General features: G+C 41.5%; 2 protein-coding genes across 4 annotated transcripts in view; both read right to left on the bottom strand.

The window, feature by feature from the left end:
• Positions 1 to 3042: 3042 nt before the first annotated feature.
• LOC141213629 (uncharacterized) overlaps positions 3043 to 20737 on the bottom strand; it is a 32774-nt gene continuing 15079 nt past the window's right edge. For 2 of the 3 annotated variants that reach the window (XM_073665243.1, XM_073665242.1), the window contains 6 exons: positions 8370 to 8489; positions 8061 to 8240; positions 7856 to 7979; positions 7675 to 7772; positions 7386 to 7476; positions 3043 to 4319 (listed from right to left, as the gene is read on the bottom strand). In XM_073665243.1, the coding sequence (XP_073521344.1) occupies positions 3481 to 4319; positions 7386 to 7476; positions 7675 to 7772; positions 7856 to 7979; positions 8061 to 8240; positions 8370 to 8447 (1410 nt within the window). In that variant the 5' untranslated portion in view covers positions 8448 to 8489 and the 3' untranslated portion in view covers positions 3043 to 3480. The remainder of the gene's footprint in view (positions 4320 to 7385; positions 7477 to 7674; positions 7773 to 7855; positions 7980 to 8060; positions 8241 to 8369; positions 8490 to 20737) is intronic. The other variant, XM_073665244.1, reaches the window with a different exon arrangement.
• Positions 13093 to 20737, bottom strand: part of LOC141213608 (uncharacterized) — a 57417-nt gene continuing 49772 nt past the window's right edge. Inside the window, exons 3-4 of the mRNA XM_073665216.1 lie at positions 13431 to 13541; positions 13093 to 13281 (exon numbers count right to left, since the gene is read on the bottom strand). Coding sequence (XP_073521317.1) covers positions 13093 to 13281; positions 13431 to 13541 — 300 coding nt within the window. The remainder of the gene's footprint in view (positions 13282 to 13430; positions 13542 to 20737) is intronic.

Raw genomic sequence — 20737 nt, forward strand, 5'->3', positions numbered from 1 at the left:
GAAGTTGTGAAGCGTGCAACAAGCCAAAACAACTGAGTCTATTGATTCAAGCTTCATGTTTATAGGCATGTGGAAAACTCTGAAGCGATTGGCCATGATACCGAAGGCATTTTCTACAACCCGACGTGCCCTTGACAAGCGGTAATTGAAAATTCTGCTTTCCTCTGTCAGACTTTTTTGTGGGAATGGTTTGATAAGATTGGGATGAAGCGGGAAGGCCTCATCACCGACAAAAACAAAATTAAGGTTGCCTCTAGTGTCAGAGTTGGGAGGCAAGTGAAGGTCACGGTTGTTCAAACGCTCTCCAAAGAGTGTGTGCTCTAAAACACCACCATCGGAAACCCTTCCGTTCATGCCAACATCTACATTTATAAATTCGTAATTGGTGTTCACAAGGATGATGATGAAATAGCCCTTATAATTAAAGAAATATGATCCGCTGTTTGGTGGTTGAGTGATCCGGACATGTTTCCCGTCCAAAGCCCCACCACAGTTAGGAAACTGCCAAAGCTGCTCAAAATCGGAGGCAATCTTTTTCCATTCCTCCTCCGTGTTGGGAAACTGCATGTAGCTACGTAGACTGTGGAAAATGGCATTACATGTCTCCGGAATTAGAATGCTGAGCAGGGACCTTGAAATGGCTGAAGAAAAATGCAAGTCTTGCAGTGAGCGTCCGGTGGCCAGGAATCGCAGCGTGACTGCCAATCTTTCATCTACTGGGATGGCAGCACGCATCGCTGTATCCTTCCGTTGAATCAGTGGAGTAATTCTTTCCAGTAAATGTATGAAGGATTCTTCTGACATCCGCAGATCGTTGCGGAAATCATGAGGATTCTTCTCCTGAAGCTCTCTTACAAGTTGCATGTGGGACAAATCGGACCTCTTCTGCAGCCACTCTCTGGTCCACATGTGACGCTTTCGTTTGGAACGCCTCTCAAGCATCCGTGCCTCATCTAGACACTTTGCTTCCTCAACCAGCAATGCAGCAAACACAACAGCATGCTGCGCATTGTTCATGATGCTGCAAACTGAAAAATATAAAATGAAAACATGAGAAAAGGTTTTAAAAAAATAAAGCAATAAATGCATTCCATTCCATTAGCGCGCATGCCAGAAAACATGCTGTACGGGTGTGCGAACACGAGACCCCCTAAAATGGCTGCCCATGCAAAAGCATATGTACACAGATAGAAGCCAAGCCCTCCCTCCCTTCATCCAGAGCAATGATAGCTGATAATTAGTAGGTGTCCTATAAATTAAGGAGGCAATGGGAATGCATTTGAGACCCCAAACGATACGTACCGTGCACAGAGATAGGTCAAAAGAACCGTTGAAGAATCGAAGAAGAGTCGCAGTCTGGAAAACTGTACTATGATCTGTAACAAGCACGCGGTCACGAACAATGGACGGAAGCGCTACTATGTCGCCTCATAAGGCTAGGCCGCCACCCAATCAGAACGCAGTAGCGACCACCAATCGGAGCTGAGGGGTGCGGAAAAGGCAACGCAAATGCATGCCTATGTGTCTCAATTCTGAGTCGCTTACTGGGTCGTTGGTAAGGTGTCAAACGCTCCGATGCATGCTACCCAGCGGGATTTCAACGATACAAAAAAGGTCCAGACATTTCCGACACGACCAGCGATTTCACAGCAGGGGCCTGGTCGCTGCTACGTGTCACACTTAACGAGATCGCTACTGAGATCGTTGTTGCGTCACAGAACTTGTGACTCAGCAGCGATCTCGCTAGCAATCTCGTTTAGTGTGACGGTGCCTTTAGTCATAAACTTTATCAGTGACCCGAGACATCTCTTCCCTGAGTGCCTCATTTTCATCTACCAAGGCATTGATCATTCTGGCATATTCTTCCATCTTGTTTTCAATGTGGGAAGTGCGATCCCCAATGGAAGTAATCTCCCCTTTCATCTCCTGCAACATTGCCTGCATATACTCCCTCATGGAGGAGCGAATTGCAGCCAGAAAATCTTGCATATCTGCCCTTGTCATTGGAGCTGTGGGCTTATTATCCCTGCTGCTGTGTCTCAGTCTCTGCTTCCCTTCCCCCCGAGCTTCTAGAGGAGTGTGAATAGGCTGAAGGGGAAGCCGGCGCCATCTTACTCACTGTTCTTGTTGTTTGTCCCCTCTGGAAGAAAGCCTCCAATCTCGCCGGGGATCCTCTTTTCTGGGACCTTGTCATCATGGGCCCTGGGTGTTCCGCCGCCACCGGGTGTTAGGTAAGAGGCTGTAGGACAATGCTGTGTGCTGCTTTGTGCTGGTTTAATCCTGGCTGGCTGGAGCTATGCAATTAAGCTGCTGCCACCTTGTCTTGCGGGCCACACCCACTTGACAAACAATTCTATAAGTATTTACAGTTTCGGCATTAATTTAATGCACAATAAAGATGGACTCCCTTTTGGGTAGAAAATAATACTTTTGTTAAGTTGGTATTAGAGAAGGGAAATCCTAAGGGTCGTATTTCTGATATTCACTGAGTCCTTCTTGATAATTATTTAAAAATATTTCCTTCTCCAGCTAGACAAAAATGGATGGAGATATAGGTCCAATTTCTGAGGATCAATGGGGAGAGGTATTAGAACTGGTACCCCAATTATCTTTACATGAGGCTCAGAGATTTCCCCAGATCATATTAATACATAGGAAATATAAGACGCCTAGATTCCTATGTAACATAGGATACCGGACTGAATGTCCAAGATGTAACATGGATGCTGCGGGCCTATTACATCCGCTATGGGAATGCCGGAAGTTAGGTAACTACTGGAAAGGAGTTCTGTCTATTATAAAGAGGGTATATAAAATAGATATTCAACCAGACCCAAAAAATGCCTATTAGGTATATTAGAGGATGATATGGAATTTGACCCAATTTCAATAGGGATTTCACATATTTTATTTCAAGCTAGGAAACATATTGCATCCAAATGGATTAACCCCTCACCTCCAGAAATTAGTGAACTCAAAAGTAGGATAAATAATATTATCAGATTAGAAAAAGGGTATGTAAAAAACAAAACTCAATGAATAAATTTGAGAAAATATGGGGCTTATGGTTGGATAAACCTGGAATGCCATCAAGGGGGTTATTGTTGGAGAGACAATGACTTATGGGGGAAGGGGGGTATTGGCGAGGTCTAATGTTTCATTGTAATGTGTATTGGAATTCCTTAACATGTGGTATGGGTAATATAGCACACCTATATGTGTATAGGATTATAATGTTTATTACAATATTATGGTTATATAAGATTTCAAGAATGTGAAATGTTAATTGTAAGATATATTAACTGCAAGTTATCAGACGGTAATGGGGAAGCTGAAAGGATATATAGGAGAGATGCATATGTGATCCCTATGGTATGTTATTTTATTTTACTATTGTATGAACTGTTTTTTTGTTTTGTAAAAACAAAAAAAAACACTAATGAAAAAAATTTCAAATGTATTGGATTAAAAAGAAAAAGTTTAGGAAAAAGGCTCCTCCCCTGTGTGGATTCTCTGGTGATTAACCAAAGCTGATTTCTGGTTAAAACATTTCCCACATTCTAAACATGAAAAAGGCTTCTCCCCTGTGTGAGTTCTCTGGTGATTAACCAAAGTTGATTTATGATTAAAACATTTCCCACATTCTAAACATGAAAAAGGCTTCTCCCCTGTGTGAATTATCTGGTGCTTAACCAAAGCTGATTTAAGGTTAAAACATTTCCCACATTCTGAACATGAAAAAGGCTTCTCCCCTGTGTGAGTTCTCTGATGCCTAGTCAAAACTGATTTTTGGTTAAAACATTTCCCACATTCTGAACATGAAAAAGGCTTCTCGCCTGTGTGAGTTCTCTGGTGACGAAGAAGATCTGATTTCTGGTTACAACATTTCCCACATAATGAACATGAAAAAGGTTTCTCCCCTGTGTGGTTTCTCTGGTGATTAACAAAAACTGATTTCTGGTTAAAATATTTTCCACTTTTGGAATAAAAAAATCTATTCTCCATTGTGTGTATTTTTTGATGTTTAAGAATAGACTTTTTGATGGTAAAACTGTTTCCATTTTCTGAATGTGAAAATGGCTTCTTTTCTTTAGGAGCAGTTTGTTTTTTAATGCTTATTTTGTGACTTTGATTTTCCTGAGTAGTCGGTAATGAATCAGAAGACAGGACCTGTTTCAAATGATCAGATGACAGATCTTTGCTGTGAAGGGATGATGGCATGTCTGGAGTAATGGTATTCACTTCAATTGTATCCTGTGGAATCTCAAGATCATTTGATTTAAAAATCTCCTGTCCATCTGATCTCCTGGTACAGTCATCTGCCAGGAAAAAAAACAATTATTAATTTTGAATAAAATATCCTTGAAATTTATATTTTTTAACATTTCTACTTAAAATGTCTAAACAAACATCCCTGGGCTACATGCTAATCCAGGAAAATGAAGGGATATATGCTCAAGTTTAAAAATCAATTTTATTAGACACAAATCAAAACAATAGAGGATTTTAAATATTCCTCTATTTTTTAGATTTGTGTAATAAAATTGATTTTTAAACTTGAGCATATATCCCTTCATTTCCCTGGATTAGCATGTACCTCAGGGATGTGTGTGTTTAGATTGATTTAGAAGTGGTATGCAATCTTAATATATTTTTCAGTGGGATTCTTGTGTTAATTGTACTTAAAATCTCTGTAGAAATGGGAAGTTATTGACAGAATGACAGTTCACAGTCTAATAGAAAACTTCATAGGATGAACCAGTAGAGCGTGGTGTCCAACTGTTTGTTCATTCTGCCTCAAAAAAAAAGGAATAAGAAGCCATCAAAAAATGTTATGTAGGCAAAAATTATACCAATGAAAACTTCTACTCATCTCACAAAAAACAAGGCCCCACTCAAGTCAAACAGAAGTTTCCACATTATTAGATTCTCAAAGGCTCTTTAGAATCAACATGGCTTCCATAAACCAATCCAGCAAAATCCGCTCTTTCGAAGTCAAATCCCCCCCTCGCTTCTGCACCTAACAACATTTGGCATCCATGTTTTTGGCAATACTATAGTGAGAAGATCCGACTTAATTTACAGTGTGTGTCTCCTGGAGCACAATCTGGGCACTATGTGTTTGGTAAAAAAATAGCCAATGTGCAATTTTTAATCTCCAACATCCACTGCGTGCTAATTTTCAGAAAGTGCCTATGGAGTCAAAATAATCAAAACTCCTATAGATTAATTCACTGAGGGTGATAATTTCCAAAATGGAGTCACTTTATGGGGATTTCTACTGCTCTGGTTTTCTGACATTTTGTTATATTAGGGCTTCTGCAAATGGTGTGTCCCATCTCCTCTGGGATCTGCTCCTGCGATGTCTGCTTCTGTCACCAGGAGCCGCCTTATTCATCCTGTAGGTGGCACTGGTGATGGAGGAGACGTCAGAACCAGAAGCTCTGGGCGACGCTCGGTCCAGCCACTAAGATTAGGGTGCCTGTGACCTCTAGTACCATTCTGTCTGGCAGTATGGGTCTGTGTGCTGTCCAGCTGGAGTAATCTGCTCCCTACTTCAACCAATTGGAAAGCTCCACACCCTACTAAAGCTGGAAGCATATTGCTGGAAGCTGCCAGATACAGCCTTGTTCTCCTCTGGTTCAGTCCTCTGTGCTCGGCTCCCGGCTTGTGTATTTGTTTTCTGCTGTGATCCCGGCCCGTTTACCGACTACTCTTGTGTCTTTTGATTTTGTATTTTCTCTGCCCTCCTGGTTCTGACCCGGCTACCTGACTATTCTTCCTGCAATCTCACTCCACAGAACAGCAGGTAACACCGTGGCCCAAGCCTAGGGGTCTCTGTGTAAGTCCAGATCCATGTAGTGGGGTTAAATAAGTGATGAGCAAGACAATCCCTGGGATCTAGAAAACAGAGTAGATAGCGCCAAGGCTGTTCGTGGTAGCCATCTTTTGAGCTTCCAGGTGATCATGAATAGTGCCCCCAATACATTGTGTCTGCAAACTATTCCAGCAAGATCTGCATTCAAATAGTTAAATGTCGCTCCTTCCCTTCTTAACCTGCCATGTGCCCAGACAGTAGGATACAACCGTATATAGGGTATTGTCGGATTCAAGAGAAGTTGGAAAATAATTTGTAAGGTACATTTGTTTCCCATTATCATTTGTGAAGAATTCCAAAGTTATCACCAAATAAAGTGACACGTTAGATTAGAAAAATGGGACCTGATTAACAACACAAAACTGGCTGCGGGAAGGGCTTAAATCAGAATATTTTGGGCACCAACTACTGTAGTCAAAAACTGACTATAGACAATAACACATCTACTGAAATGATCAAACTCAGCAGTCTTCATCAGTAATAAATGAGTAACTAGTGGTGAAACCTCTCTGGGGTAATTGGAGTATGGGGCTCGGTGGCTCTTGGCAATCTAAACTATCATGAGGGACAATATTTTCTGTCAGATGAGTGCCAAGAAGAAATATTAGACGTTCAAATGGAACTTTTTATAATAGTGCAGAGATGAGGGGTCTTAAATTTAGATCTCGGACATTTTGAAAAAGCAATGGAGATCTTTTTTCAAAGACTACCAGGGTGTTAGAGTCTCACATAAGTGAGACAGGCCGATCCCACCACAACCTGTAAAAAAAAAATATTTTTTTTTATTCTATGTTAGATCCCCAACAACAACGTATGTTTGGGGAGAGACCTCCAACACTAAACTGGAGTTTAGAGAAAGTATTAGCGCCCCCATTTCAGGAGAGATTGTGCAGTAATCTGAATTTCTTAGGATGAAAACATAATGGAATTTATGACGTGGAGTGAATCCATGAAACCAGGGCTGGAGCCAACACATCTCCTGCAGGCGTGAATAAATGTATATTACAGCCATCAGCCCCGCACAGCTTAGAGATATATCATGGCACAGGAGTAATGTTTTCTGTGTAGTTTATCACAATCCTGTTTGAAGTTAGATTTAAAATAAAGTTGAGATAAAAGGAAACTCTGTTGTTATTGCATCATTACCCTCCACTTTCTCTTACAGGTCCATCATAATATTTTTCTTCAAGTGATTTTCTCACTTGTCAGCACTTTCTACGTACGCTGTCATTTGGCTTTATAGTTTACAGATCTGGGCAGGTAACGGTCAGCGTCTCCTAATCCCAGGGGGTGGGTGGATCCTCCAGGTTGTAAGTTCTACAGAAAAGGGCTTTCACAATTCACAAAGTCATTTGAACATTTTCAGATGGTGGCGAATGTTATGCTCTAGCGGCAAAATGCTGATCACACGATTGTGATACGGCCGGACTACACCACCGATAAAGCAGCCACAGCCGGTGACTGAGAAGAATCTGTGACTTCTCTGCATTTAGTGGTCACTACTCACCTGGGTAGTCATATGTAGGAATCTCCTCTTTACACCGCTCATCACCCCTCACATATGTCTCTGTAGTATTAATATGGATCAGATCTTCACCCTGAAACAAATATTGTAAAAGTCACAGACAGATGGAGAAGTCCCATCTATGATCAGCTCTAATCTTGCCATCTCCACCGTTCTCATTACACAAGTATAAAACACATAATACTGGTGGATAAAACGAGACTGAACACAAGACCTTCACAGCCGTCTACACATCATAGGGGAGATCTCATGACACCTTCCCTCCATCTACCTGATGATCCTGAGGAACATTGGGATCTTCTGGTTTACAGTCCTGTGGAAGAAGAGGACGAGGACATCTCTCTGGTGTTGTCCTCTTACTGGATAGATCTGGAGGAAACACATACAAGGACTGAATTCATTTTTTACATACAGATAATTATAGGCCGTGTGTATTTAGTCCTGTCTATTACCTGATGATGTGTGGGGCTGGGGAACCTCCATCATGACGTCCTTGTACAGATCTTTGTGTCCTTCTAAATACTCCCACTCCTCCATGGAGAAATAGACAGCGACATCCTGACACCTTATAGGAACCTGACACATACAATGATACCGTCATCCCCAAATCCCTTAATAGTGTACTGTATAATGTCCCAGCATTCCCAGCATTGTCACCTCTCCAGTCAGCAGCTCAAACATCTTGTAGGTGAGTTCTAGGATCTTCTGGTCATTGATGTCCTCATGTATGAAGGGGTGAGGTGGAGGCCCCGTGATTGGGCTCAGGGGTCTTCTCCATTCCTCAGACATAGGGTCCTGACAGCGCTCACTAGAGGTCTTCTTCACTACTGTGTAATCCTGATAATGGAGAAACACCTTAATAAATCTCAGTACAGACATTTCCAGAGTCCTCACCTCTCCAGTTCTGTCCACCTGTTATTCCCATAGATAAGAATGATGTAATGTGACATCATCAGAATCTCTCACCTCTCCAGTAAGCCGGAAGAGGATCTCTAGGGTGAGGTGTAATATCCTCTCCGCCATCTTGTGTCTGTCCATATCCATCCTTGATGGGTAAAATCAGGAAAATTCTCTTCTATAAAAGATCTGAGAGGATCCGAAATTGTAGAGAATGAGAAGAAGATGAGCCTATGTAACATCATAAATACCCTGTGTAATAATACAATTACTGGAGATAATAAGGGGAAACATATGAGGAGATTTATTATTTTACAGTATTTAGTTTTCTTCTTTACATCTAGTAATAAAACTTATATATTTTAGGCCACAGACAACAAGCAGTTTCTTCCTTGGAGTCTGTAGCTGAATACGTTTCTCACAGACTCATCTTCCATAAAGCTAATTCTCGTCTCATTTACCGACACTGGAATCGGCATTAGCAATACTGCAGGAGATATTCATTACACGTGACATGAGAAATAACTACTTAATGATGAGGACGACATCTTCATCTTCTACTACGGCTCTACAAACATATTTGGCCAGAGTCCGTCACTGACTACATCACCACCGGTCGTCTATATGAATGTTTCCCATCTTTCCTAGTCTGTAATCTTCTATCTCGTTAGATCTCATGTCTCATTCACACATAGAAGTTTGAGGCATTTAGAAAACCTTTTTTGTTTTCACAAACACCTCGAACAGAAATTATTAGATACTAAAGTCTCCATGTATAGTGTTTTATGGAGTTTATTTCTGGCCTTAGGCTTTCCTATATTGCAAGAAAAACACCAGAAAAAAAACAGATATTAAAATGTTTCAAAAGAAAATTGGTATCAACAATTCTTGTAAAAAGAAAAAATCATGCAAAAAGACATTTTCTTATTTTTTAATACGTTAAACATTTAAGAAAAACAAAAAACCTCTTTTGGGCACCAGAACATAGATGTACACTGCAGGGATGGCACAAGTGCGGCGGAAACACAAACCCTGGCAGTTTAACCACTTGCTGCTGACAAAAACAAACATGGCATCTAAGAAGGTTTGGTAGAGTTTTGCTGAAAGTCTCTTCTCCCCCAAGGTCTTGATAATATGGGGACGTCTAGTTACAACGATACCATGGTAGTTTAACCACTTGCTACTGTCAAAAGCAAACATGGCATCTAATAAGGTTTGACAGAGTTGGGCTAAATGCCCCTCCTTCCCCAAGTACTCGATTGTTTGGGGCTACTTAGTTACTATAATACTTAAATGCCTAATAATGGTGTCTGGGCCTGCAATGTACAAAAGTCTATTAGGTCGGGCCTTTTACAAGGTCAAACCTGGCCTAAACAAGTTAGATAACAGAGTGTCTGACAAAATGTTCTCTTGAGAAAAAGTTAGTGTGAGAGAAGTTCCATGGGAAGAGAAAGAAAGAAAGAATGTATGTTATGCAAGGAGTGATAATAACATGATTTTAAAGGAAGCAGACAAAATGGAGTTGCTCTAGCATGAGTATGAATATGTCCTTTACACTTTTAACGCCCCCATACACATTAGACTAAAGTTGCATGAAAGCACTGATTTCGGGGGTTTGGTCGACTATATAATGTATTTGGGGGCCTCCGGATAGATGATGCCAGGGCAGAGAAGGATCTGGCATCCTGAATTATAGAGGCTAATCCGTTTGTTCTTCCTGTAGATAATCTTCCACTAGAGGAGTCTGGAGGTGACTCTCTCATACAGATCACAGGAAAGCTGGAATATTTGTATGTATGGGGGAGTCAGGAGAGATAGCCGTCTGCCAAATGACCGTTCAGCCAACACTTATCTCATGTGTACGGGGCCGTTAGTATTACACTGACAGGCAGTGATAATACACGGCACTACAGTAGTACAGTGCATTATCTGAGCAATCAGAGGCTTGTATGTTGTATGATCGCACTAATGGGAGTTGTTTAAAAAAAGTTTTAAAAAAAAGTTTAACATGAAAAAAAATAGATCAGTTTTAGCAACAAGAAAAATCGGTCACTATACAGACTCACTGCACAATATTGGTTGAGTCACGTCCATAACAACTTTACTATACTCTGTTATCCTATAGACATCCTATACACAGTGGAGTAGACTGAAATCACAGATCCCAATATAAAACATAAATATAACCATATATACATAACCCGGACCAGATGGTATGGAGATGAATGAGGGAGGCCAAAGTCCAAAAATAACTTTACTTTACAAGAACTTGATATACATCAGATAGCAGGCACAACACTTCATGGATGCTTCTTCTGTATTATGCAGAGTCAAGAAGCCGTTACACGTGTCGGTACTTAACTTTTGTTACAAGCTACAAGAGTCCAGAAAATCATTATAAGTAGGCCAAACATCCCCTGTGGGGACTATACGGGTAACCTCAGCTCCCAGTTGATTTGGGAGTACCGTTTATAAGGCTGTGTGCCCACGTAGCGTTTTTCAAGCGTTTTTGATGCGGAATTTCCGCAGCGGAAACGCTTGTAAAACGCTTGGTAACCCGCACCCCATGGTCCCCAATGGGATTCCGCAAGTTCTATGCACATGCTGCGGATTTTTCCGCAGCGTTTATGCTGCGTTCAAAAATCCGCAGCATGTCATTTAATTTTGCGTTTCCGCAAGCAGAATTGCCTTTGTCCAATGCATAAAAAACGCAAGGCAATTCCGCATGTGGAAAACGCATGATAAACGCGCGAAAAATGCGCGATAAACGAGTGCGGAATTCCGCATGCGTTTTTCCGGGAGAGGACTTGCAGAAATGAAGCAGAAATTTTCTGCTTCATAAATGCAACGTGGGCACATAGCCTCAGAGATATACAGTACAGACCAAAAGTTTGGACACACCTTCTCATTTAAAGATTTTTCTGTATTTTCATGACTATGAAAATTGTACGTTCACACTGAAGGCATCAAAACTATGAATTAACACATGTGGAATTATATACTTAACACAAAAGTGTGAAACAACTAAAAATATGTCTTATATTCTCGGTTCTTCAAAGTAGCCACCTTTTGCTTTGATGACTGCTTTGCACACTCTTGGCATTCTCTTCATGAGCTTCAAGAGGTAGTCAGCGGAAATGGTCTTCCAATAATCGTGAAGGAGTTTCCAGAGATGCTTAGCACTTGTTGGCCCTTTTGCCTTCACTCTGCAGTCCAGCCCACCCCAAACCATCTCAATTGGGTTTAGGTCTGGTGACTGTGGAGGCCAGGTCATCTGGCGTAGCACCCCATCACTCTCCTTCTTGGTCAAATAGCCCTTACACAGCCTGGAGGTGTGTTTGGGGTCATTGTCCTGTTGAAAAATAAATGATGGTCCAACTAAACGCAAATCGAATGGAATAGCATCCCGCTGCAAGATGCTGTGGTAGCCATGCTGGTTCAGTATGCCTTCAATTTTGAATAAATCCCCAACAGTGTCACCAGCAAAGCCCCCCCACACCATCACACCTCCTTCTCCATGCTTCCCGGTGGGAACCAGGCATGTAGAGTCCATCCGTTCACCTTTTCTGCGTCGCACAAAGACATGGTGGTTGGAACCAAAGATCTCAAATTTGGACTCATCAGACCAAAGCACAGATTTCCACTGGTCTAATGTCCATTCCTTGTGTTCTTTAGCCCAAACAAGTCTCTTCTGCTTGTTGCCTGTCCTTAGCAGTGGTTTCCTAGCAGCTATTTTAGCATGAAGGCCTGCTGCACAAAGTCTCCTCTTAACAGTTGTTGTAGAGATGTGTCTGCTGCTAGAACTCTGTGTGGCATTGACCTGGTTTCTAATCTAAGCTGCTGTTAACCTGCGATTTCTGAGGCTGGTCACTCGGATAAACTTATCCTCAGAAGCAGAGGTGATTCTTGGTCTTCCTTTCCTGGGGCGGCCCTCATGTGAGCCAGTTTCTTTGTAGCACTTGATGTTTTTTGCAACTGCACTTGGGGACACTTTCAAAGTTTTCCAAATTTTTCGGAGTGACTGACCTTCATTTCTTAAAGTAATGATGGCCACTCGTTTTTCTTTACTTAGTTGCTTTTTTCTTGCCATAATACAAATTCTAACAGTCTATTCAGTAGGACTATCAGCTGTGTATCCACCAGACTTCTGCACAACACAACTGATGGTCCCAACCCCATTTATAAGGCAAGAAATCCCACTTACTAAACCTGACAGGGCACACCTGTGAAGTGAAAACCATTTCCGTTGACTACCTCTTGAAGCTCATGAAGAGAATGCCAAGAGTGTGCAAAGCAGTCATCAAAGCAAAAGGTGACTACTTTGAAGAACCTAGAATATAAGACATATTTTCAGTTGTTTCACACTTTTTTGTTAAGGATATAATTCCACATGTGTTAATTCATAGTTTTGATTCCTTCAGTGTGAATGTACAATTTTCATAGTCATGAAAATACAGAAAAATCTTTAAATGAGAAGGTGTGTCCAAACTTTTGGTCTGTACTGTATATATGGCCACGTTATATAGATGATGTTTTGTTTATTTGGCAGGGCTCCACGTCGCAACTTGACAAATTCCTCCACCATCTTAATGATAATAAATTCAACATCAAATTAACCTATAAATATAGTCAGTCTCACATTGACTTCCTCGACCTATCCATTATCAGAACAGAGAGTGGCAGAATAGGTACAGATATTTTCCGTAAAGAGACCTCTACAAATTCTCTACTGCTGCATTTTACGTCATCTCACCCCCCAAAACTTAAAAGTTCTATTCCCATCGGACAATATCTAAGAGTTTGTCGTATCTGCTCGAGCGAAGATTGTTTTGATCTTCAGGCACGAGATCTCTCTAAAAGATTTCTCAACAGAGGCTATAAAACTAACGACATTAATAAGGCTTTTGACCGGGAATCCCAACAAGGCAAGAAAATCATTAGTAAATATGATTCCCAGATTTATTAGTACGTTTAATAACAACTGGATTGACATTAAGAACATACTTACCAAACATTGGCCAATATTATTGACCGATAAAGACCTAAAAAGTCAGCTTCCTACCCGTCCAGCTGTGACGTGGCGGAAATCCAACACGCTAGGTGACTTACTAATTAATAGTCACTACATACCACCAAAGAATACCCTTTTGACTGGACAAAAAGGTCCTCCATGGGGTAGCTCTTCATGTGGCAGATGCTCGATATGTAAATTTGTTCCCAAAGCATCACATTTTCTTGACTCTAGCGGAGATAAGTCATTTCGTATCGTCCACCATATTACATGTAATACTGAAGTGGTTGTCTATCACCTTACCTGCCCTTGCGGCTTGATTTATATAGGTATGACTACAAGAGCCCTTAAAACACGGATTCAGGAACATATCGGAGACATTAATAATGCTCTGGTATGCACTGATCCAACATCCCTTAAAACAATACCTAGACATTTCTTGGAAAAACAAAGGCAAACCTCAAGGCCTAACTGTTCGAGGTATTGATCATATACATATGGGAATCAGGGGAGGTAATGTCAAAAAGAAACTACTTCAGAGAGAGACTCGGTGGATCGTTACATTAGATACTACCTCCCCCAAAGGATTGAATGATATGGTCAGTTTCAAGTCTTTTTTGTAAAATGCTGCGCTGTTTTTAATGGGACATCCTTCTTTCTCTTTTCAATATCCCCATCGTTCGGTTCATTCTTTAGTCTTTTAGCATTATCTTACTTTTTCTTTTTGACTGTTTATGCTATCCAGATCTGTTTTGTTGCTATTGCATGGAGATATGCTGGCCTGTCTATCCTACGGGATCCATGATCTCGGGAGAATTTACCATGAACAAATATTACAACCTATCCACTCCTTATGAATAAACACAGAACACGTTGAGTCTTAGGGTATGTGCACACGATGCAGAAATGAAGCAGAAAATTTCTGCATCATTTCTGCATCTCCCTGGCAGAAAAAACGCATGCAGATTTGCATGCGTTTTTCCTGCAGAATACATGCGGATCCACATGCAGATTCACATGCGTTTCCGCATGCAGATTGACAGGCGCTTTCCAGGCGATTTTAGCATCACCTGGAAAGTGCTTGACAATTAGGTCACACTGTATAAATCCATGCAAACAGCATGGATTTATATAGTGTGACCCGAGAGAGTGTATATACTTACCTCCGATGGCCCGCGCTGTCCTGCTCACTCCGTTCTCCCGGCAACTTTGAATTGAAAGACCTGCCGACGTCAGCGTCACGTGACCCGTCACATGACTCTGACGTCAGCGCAGGTCCTACAACTCACTGCAAGTGCCGGGAACAAAGCACGAGCGCTGCGCGGGCCGACAGATGGTAAGTATATATATATTTTTTATTTTATTCTTGTTTTTACAGCTTTTTTAATGGTACCTGGGTGTGGATGAGACTCTCCTCCACACTCGGGTACCATCCGCACATTAGAACGCACCAATTACGCAAGTACAGATGCAGTCTTGCGGAATTGGCGCGTTCTAATGCAAGTCAATGGCGGCGAAAACGCCGCGTTTCCGCAAAATTAAATGACATGCTGCGGATTTTTGAGCGCAGCGTTTACGCTGCGGAAAAATCCGCATCATGGGCACAGCACATGCGGATTTCAATTGGGGAACATTGCTTCCCTTCTACCATGCGTTTTTCATGCGTTTCCGCGGCGTTTACGCAACTGCAAAAACGCCGCGGAAACGCATGAAATACGCATCGTGTGAACTCAGCCTTATGGATGACGTTCCACATCCCGGGATACCTCATTGAACCCTTGGACTTGAAGGAGAATTTACTTTGATGTACTTTAATCTGCCTCCTCTTGATTTATTGCAAGTGTCCTAATGTAAAAATATTAATATTGATTTTGTTTCTGTACACTTGCTTTATTTATTATACAAGACTACTGTTCTTCACTTCTTTTTCCCAGTCCATATTTTTCTTTCATTCCCTCCTCATTTCCCCTCCTTCTTCTATCTTTTCCTCCTCTTTCTCAGGTCTTTCTCCCCCCCCCCCCCCAGCCTCCTCTTTTCTCTCTCCCTCCCCTTCTTTTCTTTCTCTCTCCTCCTTCTATTTTATTATTGGCCACCTATTCTGTGGCCTTTTTTGTTTTTGTATATGCACTGATGGATGTATTATCTAAGTAATTTTGTTTATTATAGATACCTGTGTATATAAGGCTGGACGTATTCATGGGTGTTCTTGATGTATGACACTTATAATCTATACAAGTATTATCCATGTAAAATGCATACCTCTACACCTCGTGTAATATATATCCATTTATTTTCCCCCTCTCACTTACTTAATGACTTCTATTCTCTATTATTCATCCCCCTTTTTTCATGTCTCCCTGCTTTTGTATCTGCAGCGCTTCATGGCACAGTGAGGTGGCCACTCCGTGTGTCCATGCAGCGCTGCATCATGCATAATAGCTTGGATCTGTATATAGTCTATCTCTTAGCATACTCCCTTGTATTACCACTCACCGCTCTGACATGAACTTCCGCCCCAGTGACGTTCAAGGCAGGACGCGTCGCCGCAGCAACAGAGAGGATTCCTCTCATCAGCTGTGTACAGCGTGCGTGCCTGGCCGCGTCATCACTGGGGGCGGGGCTTCTATGACGCGAGCGACTCTGATTGGCCAGTTCTCCTATAAAGGATGTCCCCTCACCTCACGACAGCCACGCCTCCTGACGAAGCCACTCCCAGGGCGAAACACGCGTCGAGGCTGTTCCACATCCCCCTCAGCTCTCCAGGACACGCTGCTTTATCACTTTTCATATGGCACAAGGTAATTGATTTTTCATAGAGCCGCGGCTCCAGACTAGACAGCAATACTATATCAATAACGCTATCGATTCATTAACACTTATGTATCACCGGTGTACATTTTTTATGCTACCTATCTAATGCTATTTGTTTAATGCTCTTACCCATATATTACTGCTATATGATCTGATGTATGCTGCCATATGTCCACATATCAATATTATTATCTTGTATACCATGCTTTATACCTTACTGCTATTACTAGTGTGGACATAGATTGATATGATCCTTCCATTATCCTTTAAATAGCAGCTAGTACGCATACCTGGCTTACCTTCCATGCTGGTTTAGGGATGTTAGTCTCCTGGCAGGATTTTATTCTTTAAAACCTGCCCCTATAGTTTACCTACCATCTCTTCTTCTTCCCTTCTCTTATATTGTGAATTATGATGTAATTTTTACAATTTCTAATAAAATTGATATTTTTGGAATAAAATCCCTCTTTTGTCCTTTTGGGGTCCACTAACACGTGGATTGGGATATAGACTACTAGGGCGATCATTCCCTCCCACATAGCCTATTTTGGGGAAAGGGGTGGTTATCAGTTTTTCTATTATGGCCACAATAGCCTGCTAAACAAAATGAGGACACGCACTCAATATGGAGGCCATTAAAGTCCATCAAAGCACTTAACACAGTTTAATGGCCCCCAGCAGCCGCCCACTCTGTATGAGAGCCCCAACAGCCCTTCACTTAATATGATGCCACCATAATTCCTGATATTAAGAAAAAAAAACACACACACACTACTCAACCAACCCCGTTCCCGGGTGCACTGTCCGGTCTGTGCAGTGTGAGTACTGAGGCTCCATACTACAGGTGTGATGTAGTGACATCATTGTGCCTGCAGTGCACAGAGACTCCGATTCACAGGCGAATGATGAATCAGTGAGCTTTCGACTTCCTGATTCATTATCCTATTCAATGGTATTACTGTCACAGGAATGTGGATGTAGCTGAAATTTTGATGATTGGGAAGGAGAGGGTGCCCATTGCTGACCCGCACCGAGCCCTCTCAATTCACAGGCATTATAGTGGCCACATGGGCTGCCACTATGGATGATATGCCCCTGCCTATCCAACTATTGTGTGGTAAATATCTTATAGGTTCTGGGTTCATTAGTATCTGCGCCAAGAATGGTGCTGAGTTTTTATTAATTGCCATGGGGTAGTCGGTGAGATGGGTGGTACAAAATTGTGTGTCTAATGGGTAGTACTGTGGGAAACCCTCCGCCCCCAAATTAAAATATATGCACTAAAAACTGGACTAACATATATATACTTAAAACTACAAGCTGAATGGCTTACCCTATCCTGTACCTAAACAAAGCTGTTACAGCCTAAGTGCGGAGTTTGGCACCCTAAGAGACGACAATGGCATCCCCACACACCGGTGGCTGTCCCTCAGAAGCCCTAGATAACCCTGATACATAACCCTAATACATATATATATAAAAAAATACACTGATACATTAAATAGGACCACGTATGTCTCAAGGTATATGTAAAGGAAAGGGTATGGTACTCTTCAGAGAATGTTTCAATAATCCGCCTCAACGCGTTTCCCCAACAGGTTCATCAGGAGACTTGATTCAGGGATGTTAATTCATGATGTTCAGCATAGTGTGCCTAATAGCCAGGTGTCCAGACTAGGAGAACCATTCCCTTTCCTAGAAGTGAATTGTCATAGGATATACAGAATGGAGTCTGTCTACAATAATGTACTGCGCTTGAGCTTCTTCTCATGCGCGAGAGGTCCAATAATGTCCATCTCCTAGTGTGCATGTCCGGAAGTGACATGCTATAAAGTTTAATGGCGGATAAACTGATTGCTGCCACGCTACTCGTACCCTTCACTGCGCATGACCGTAGTTATGCATTCCATGCCGGAGAGCATCTAGGGTAATTTTTGGCGATTGTGCATGTCCGGACGTGTGTTCCATGCCGGAGCGCATATTGAATCTGGATTGCATTCCTCCCATATAGAAAAGTCCTTTCTCTGAGATCAGCGTCATGGGAGACTAAAAACAAGTATTGCACATCCTCCCATCAGGCAATAGGCATGTAGATCTACTTTATCACTACATAAAATATGGGATGGTGGCCCACAGTATATTCCTAAATGGTCAAATTTGACCCCTATTACATAATTTGATATATACAATGATCACCGCACTTGTTAATTACTAAATAGTATATGTGGGATATAACTGATAAGAAATAATTCTGATATAGAGGCTCAGATATCTTGATGAAGTACAACAATATGTGAACCCGATTCACAGGGAACTGAGTAGAAATGGGTAGAGTATAAAATCCAAAAATGTAATTCAGAATATGGATGTATTCACACAAAACAGGCATAGGAAATTTGCTCATCGAGTCCCTTAGGGGCTTGTGGATCCAATCTGGAAATCCACTCACTTTCCTTTTTGAGGATACATGTATTGTGATCACCTCCTCTCACATTGGGTTTAACCACCTCAATGATACAAAAGGAGATGTTTCCGGTTTCACCTCGATGTACACTGTTCATGAGTCTCACTAATTGGGGTATCCTGACCATGGCATAAAATTACCCAAATGCCCCCTCCCCCACCCTCCTCCTAGACTGCCTCTTGGTCGTTCATACATAATCTAGGGGACAGGTGCATGTGGCCACATATAAAAGTCCTGAGGTTTTACAGCTGGAATAATCCCTCTGGAAAAAGATTTTACCTGTAGAGGAACTTGAGAAAGATTTACATGGTCTCATCCAATTACATGTACAACTTTCTCCACATCTAAAGAAACCGCAGACTCTTCAATCCAGCTAAGTCCACTTGGGTGCAGGTTTTTATAGAAACTATGCACTAAACGGACCCTAATTGACCGACCCTTTCTGAAAGTTATTGTGGGAGTAGATCCCACAGCACCCTCAGGTCCAGGGTTTTCTCAGGATATTAAAGATATGGTCACTCTGATTCTTGTAAGTTCCTATTACTCGTGTTATCCCATCTTTTTCTTGCTCTCTTGGTTAGGTATGGAGGAGTGTCTGTCTCTCCTGATTTTCTGCAAATAATCGTGTGAAATCCAAAATCTACTGTAGGTACCTTTTTCCATGAATCTGGTGTTCATGTCTATTGCCTGTATGTTAAAATTTGTGACATTAGAGCAGTCTCTTCTCAACAGTAAAAATTGGCCCTTGGATATTGCTTTTTTTTAAGGATGATGGGGTGGTGACTATCCCACTACAATAGTTTATTAGTGCTTCTAGGTTTATGGTAGATGAGTGTCCCTAGGGTCCCATCCCCTTCATTCTTGATTAGTACATCCAGGAAAGGCAACTGGTAATATTTAACCCCTTTCTGACGTATGACCTAATAGTACGTCTTGGTGACCTGGGCCTATTAGACCAATGACGTACTATTAGGTCATACGGCAATCGCGCCCGCACACAAGCAGTGCGGGGCGATCGCCGACGGGTGTCAGCTGATAGTACCAGGTGTCAGCTGTGACAATGTGCAGGGAGTGGTCCCGCACCGTTTCCGGCACATTAACCCCCTCAATGCTGCGATCGAAGTCGATCGCAGCATTGCGGTGGCAAGGGGAGGTGATCGGGATACTCACCTCCTCTTCCGGCCTCCAGCGCTGTCTGCCGTGGCTTCCCGGATGTTGCCATGATGACCCGATGTCGTCATGACAACATCCGGGTCACCAGACAGCAGGAAGATTCTTTGGTCATGCGCAGTGCATGACAAAAGAATCTTCTCCCTGTGCAGCACTGACAGCCTGTATAACACAGGAATGGTGCTGCATTCCTGTGCTATACAGGCAATCAGAATAAAAAAAGTGAAAGTCCCAGAGTGGGACACAGAATAAAAGTCCACAAAGTGTTAAAAAATTTAAAAAAAAAAAAAAAATAAAATTTTTGTAAAAATATTATAAAAACAATAATCCACCAAAATAAAAATATAATGTACCCATTAATAAATATTATGGAAAAAAAACAAAACAATAAAAGTACACATATTTAGTATCGCCGCGTCCGGAACAACCTGACGTATAAAACTGTCCAACTACTTAACCCCTTCAGTGAGCACGGTAAAAAAAAATAATAAAAAAAAAGAAGCAAAAAACAATGCTTTATCATCATACCGCCAAACAAAAAATGAAATAACACGCGATCAAAAAGACGAATATAAATAAAAATTGTACCACTGAAAACATCATCTTTTCCCGCAAAAAACAAGCTGCCATACAGCTCCATCAGCCGAAAAATAAAAAAGTTATAGCTCACAGAATAAAGCGATGCAAAAAAATATTTTTTTCTATAAAATAGCTTTTATTGTGTAAAAGCGCCAAAACATAGAAAAACAATATAAATGTGGTACCGCTGTAAACGTACTGACCCGAAGAATAAAGCTGCCTTATCAATTTTACCACACGCGGAACAGCATAAAAAAAAAACCCATAAAAAAATTCTGGAATTGCTGTGTTTTGTTTATTCTGCCTCCCAAAAATCGGAATAGAAAGCGATCAAAAATTGTCAAGTGCCTGAAAATGGTACCAATAAAACATCAAATCATCCCCCAAAAAACAAGCTGTCAC

Source organism: Phyllobates terribilis, unplaced genomic scaffold (genome assembly GCF_046119375.1).
Source record: "Phyllobates terribilis strain yellow unplaced genomic scaffold, ASM4611937v1 Scaffold_200__1_contigs__length_3551848, whole genome shotgun sequence".
Classification (NCBI taxonomy): Eukaryota; Metazoa; Chordata; class Amphibia; order Anura; family Dendrobatidae; genus Phyllobates; species Phyllobates terribilis.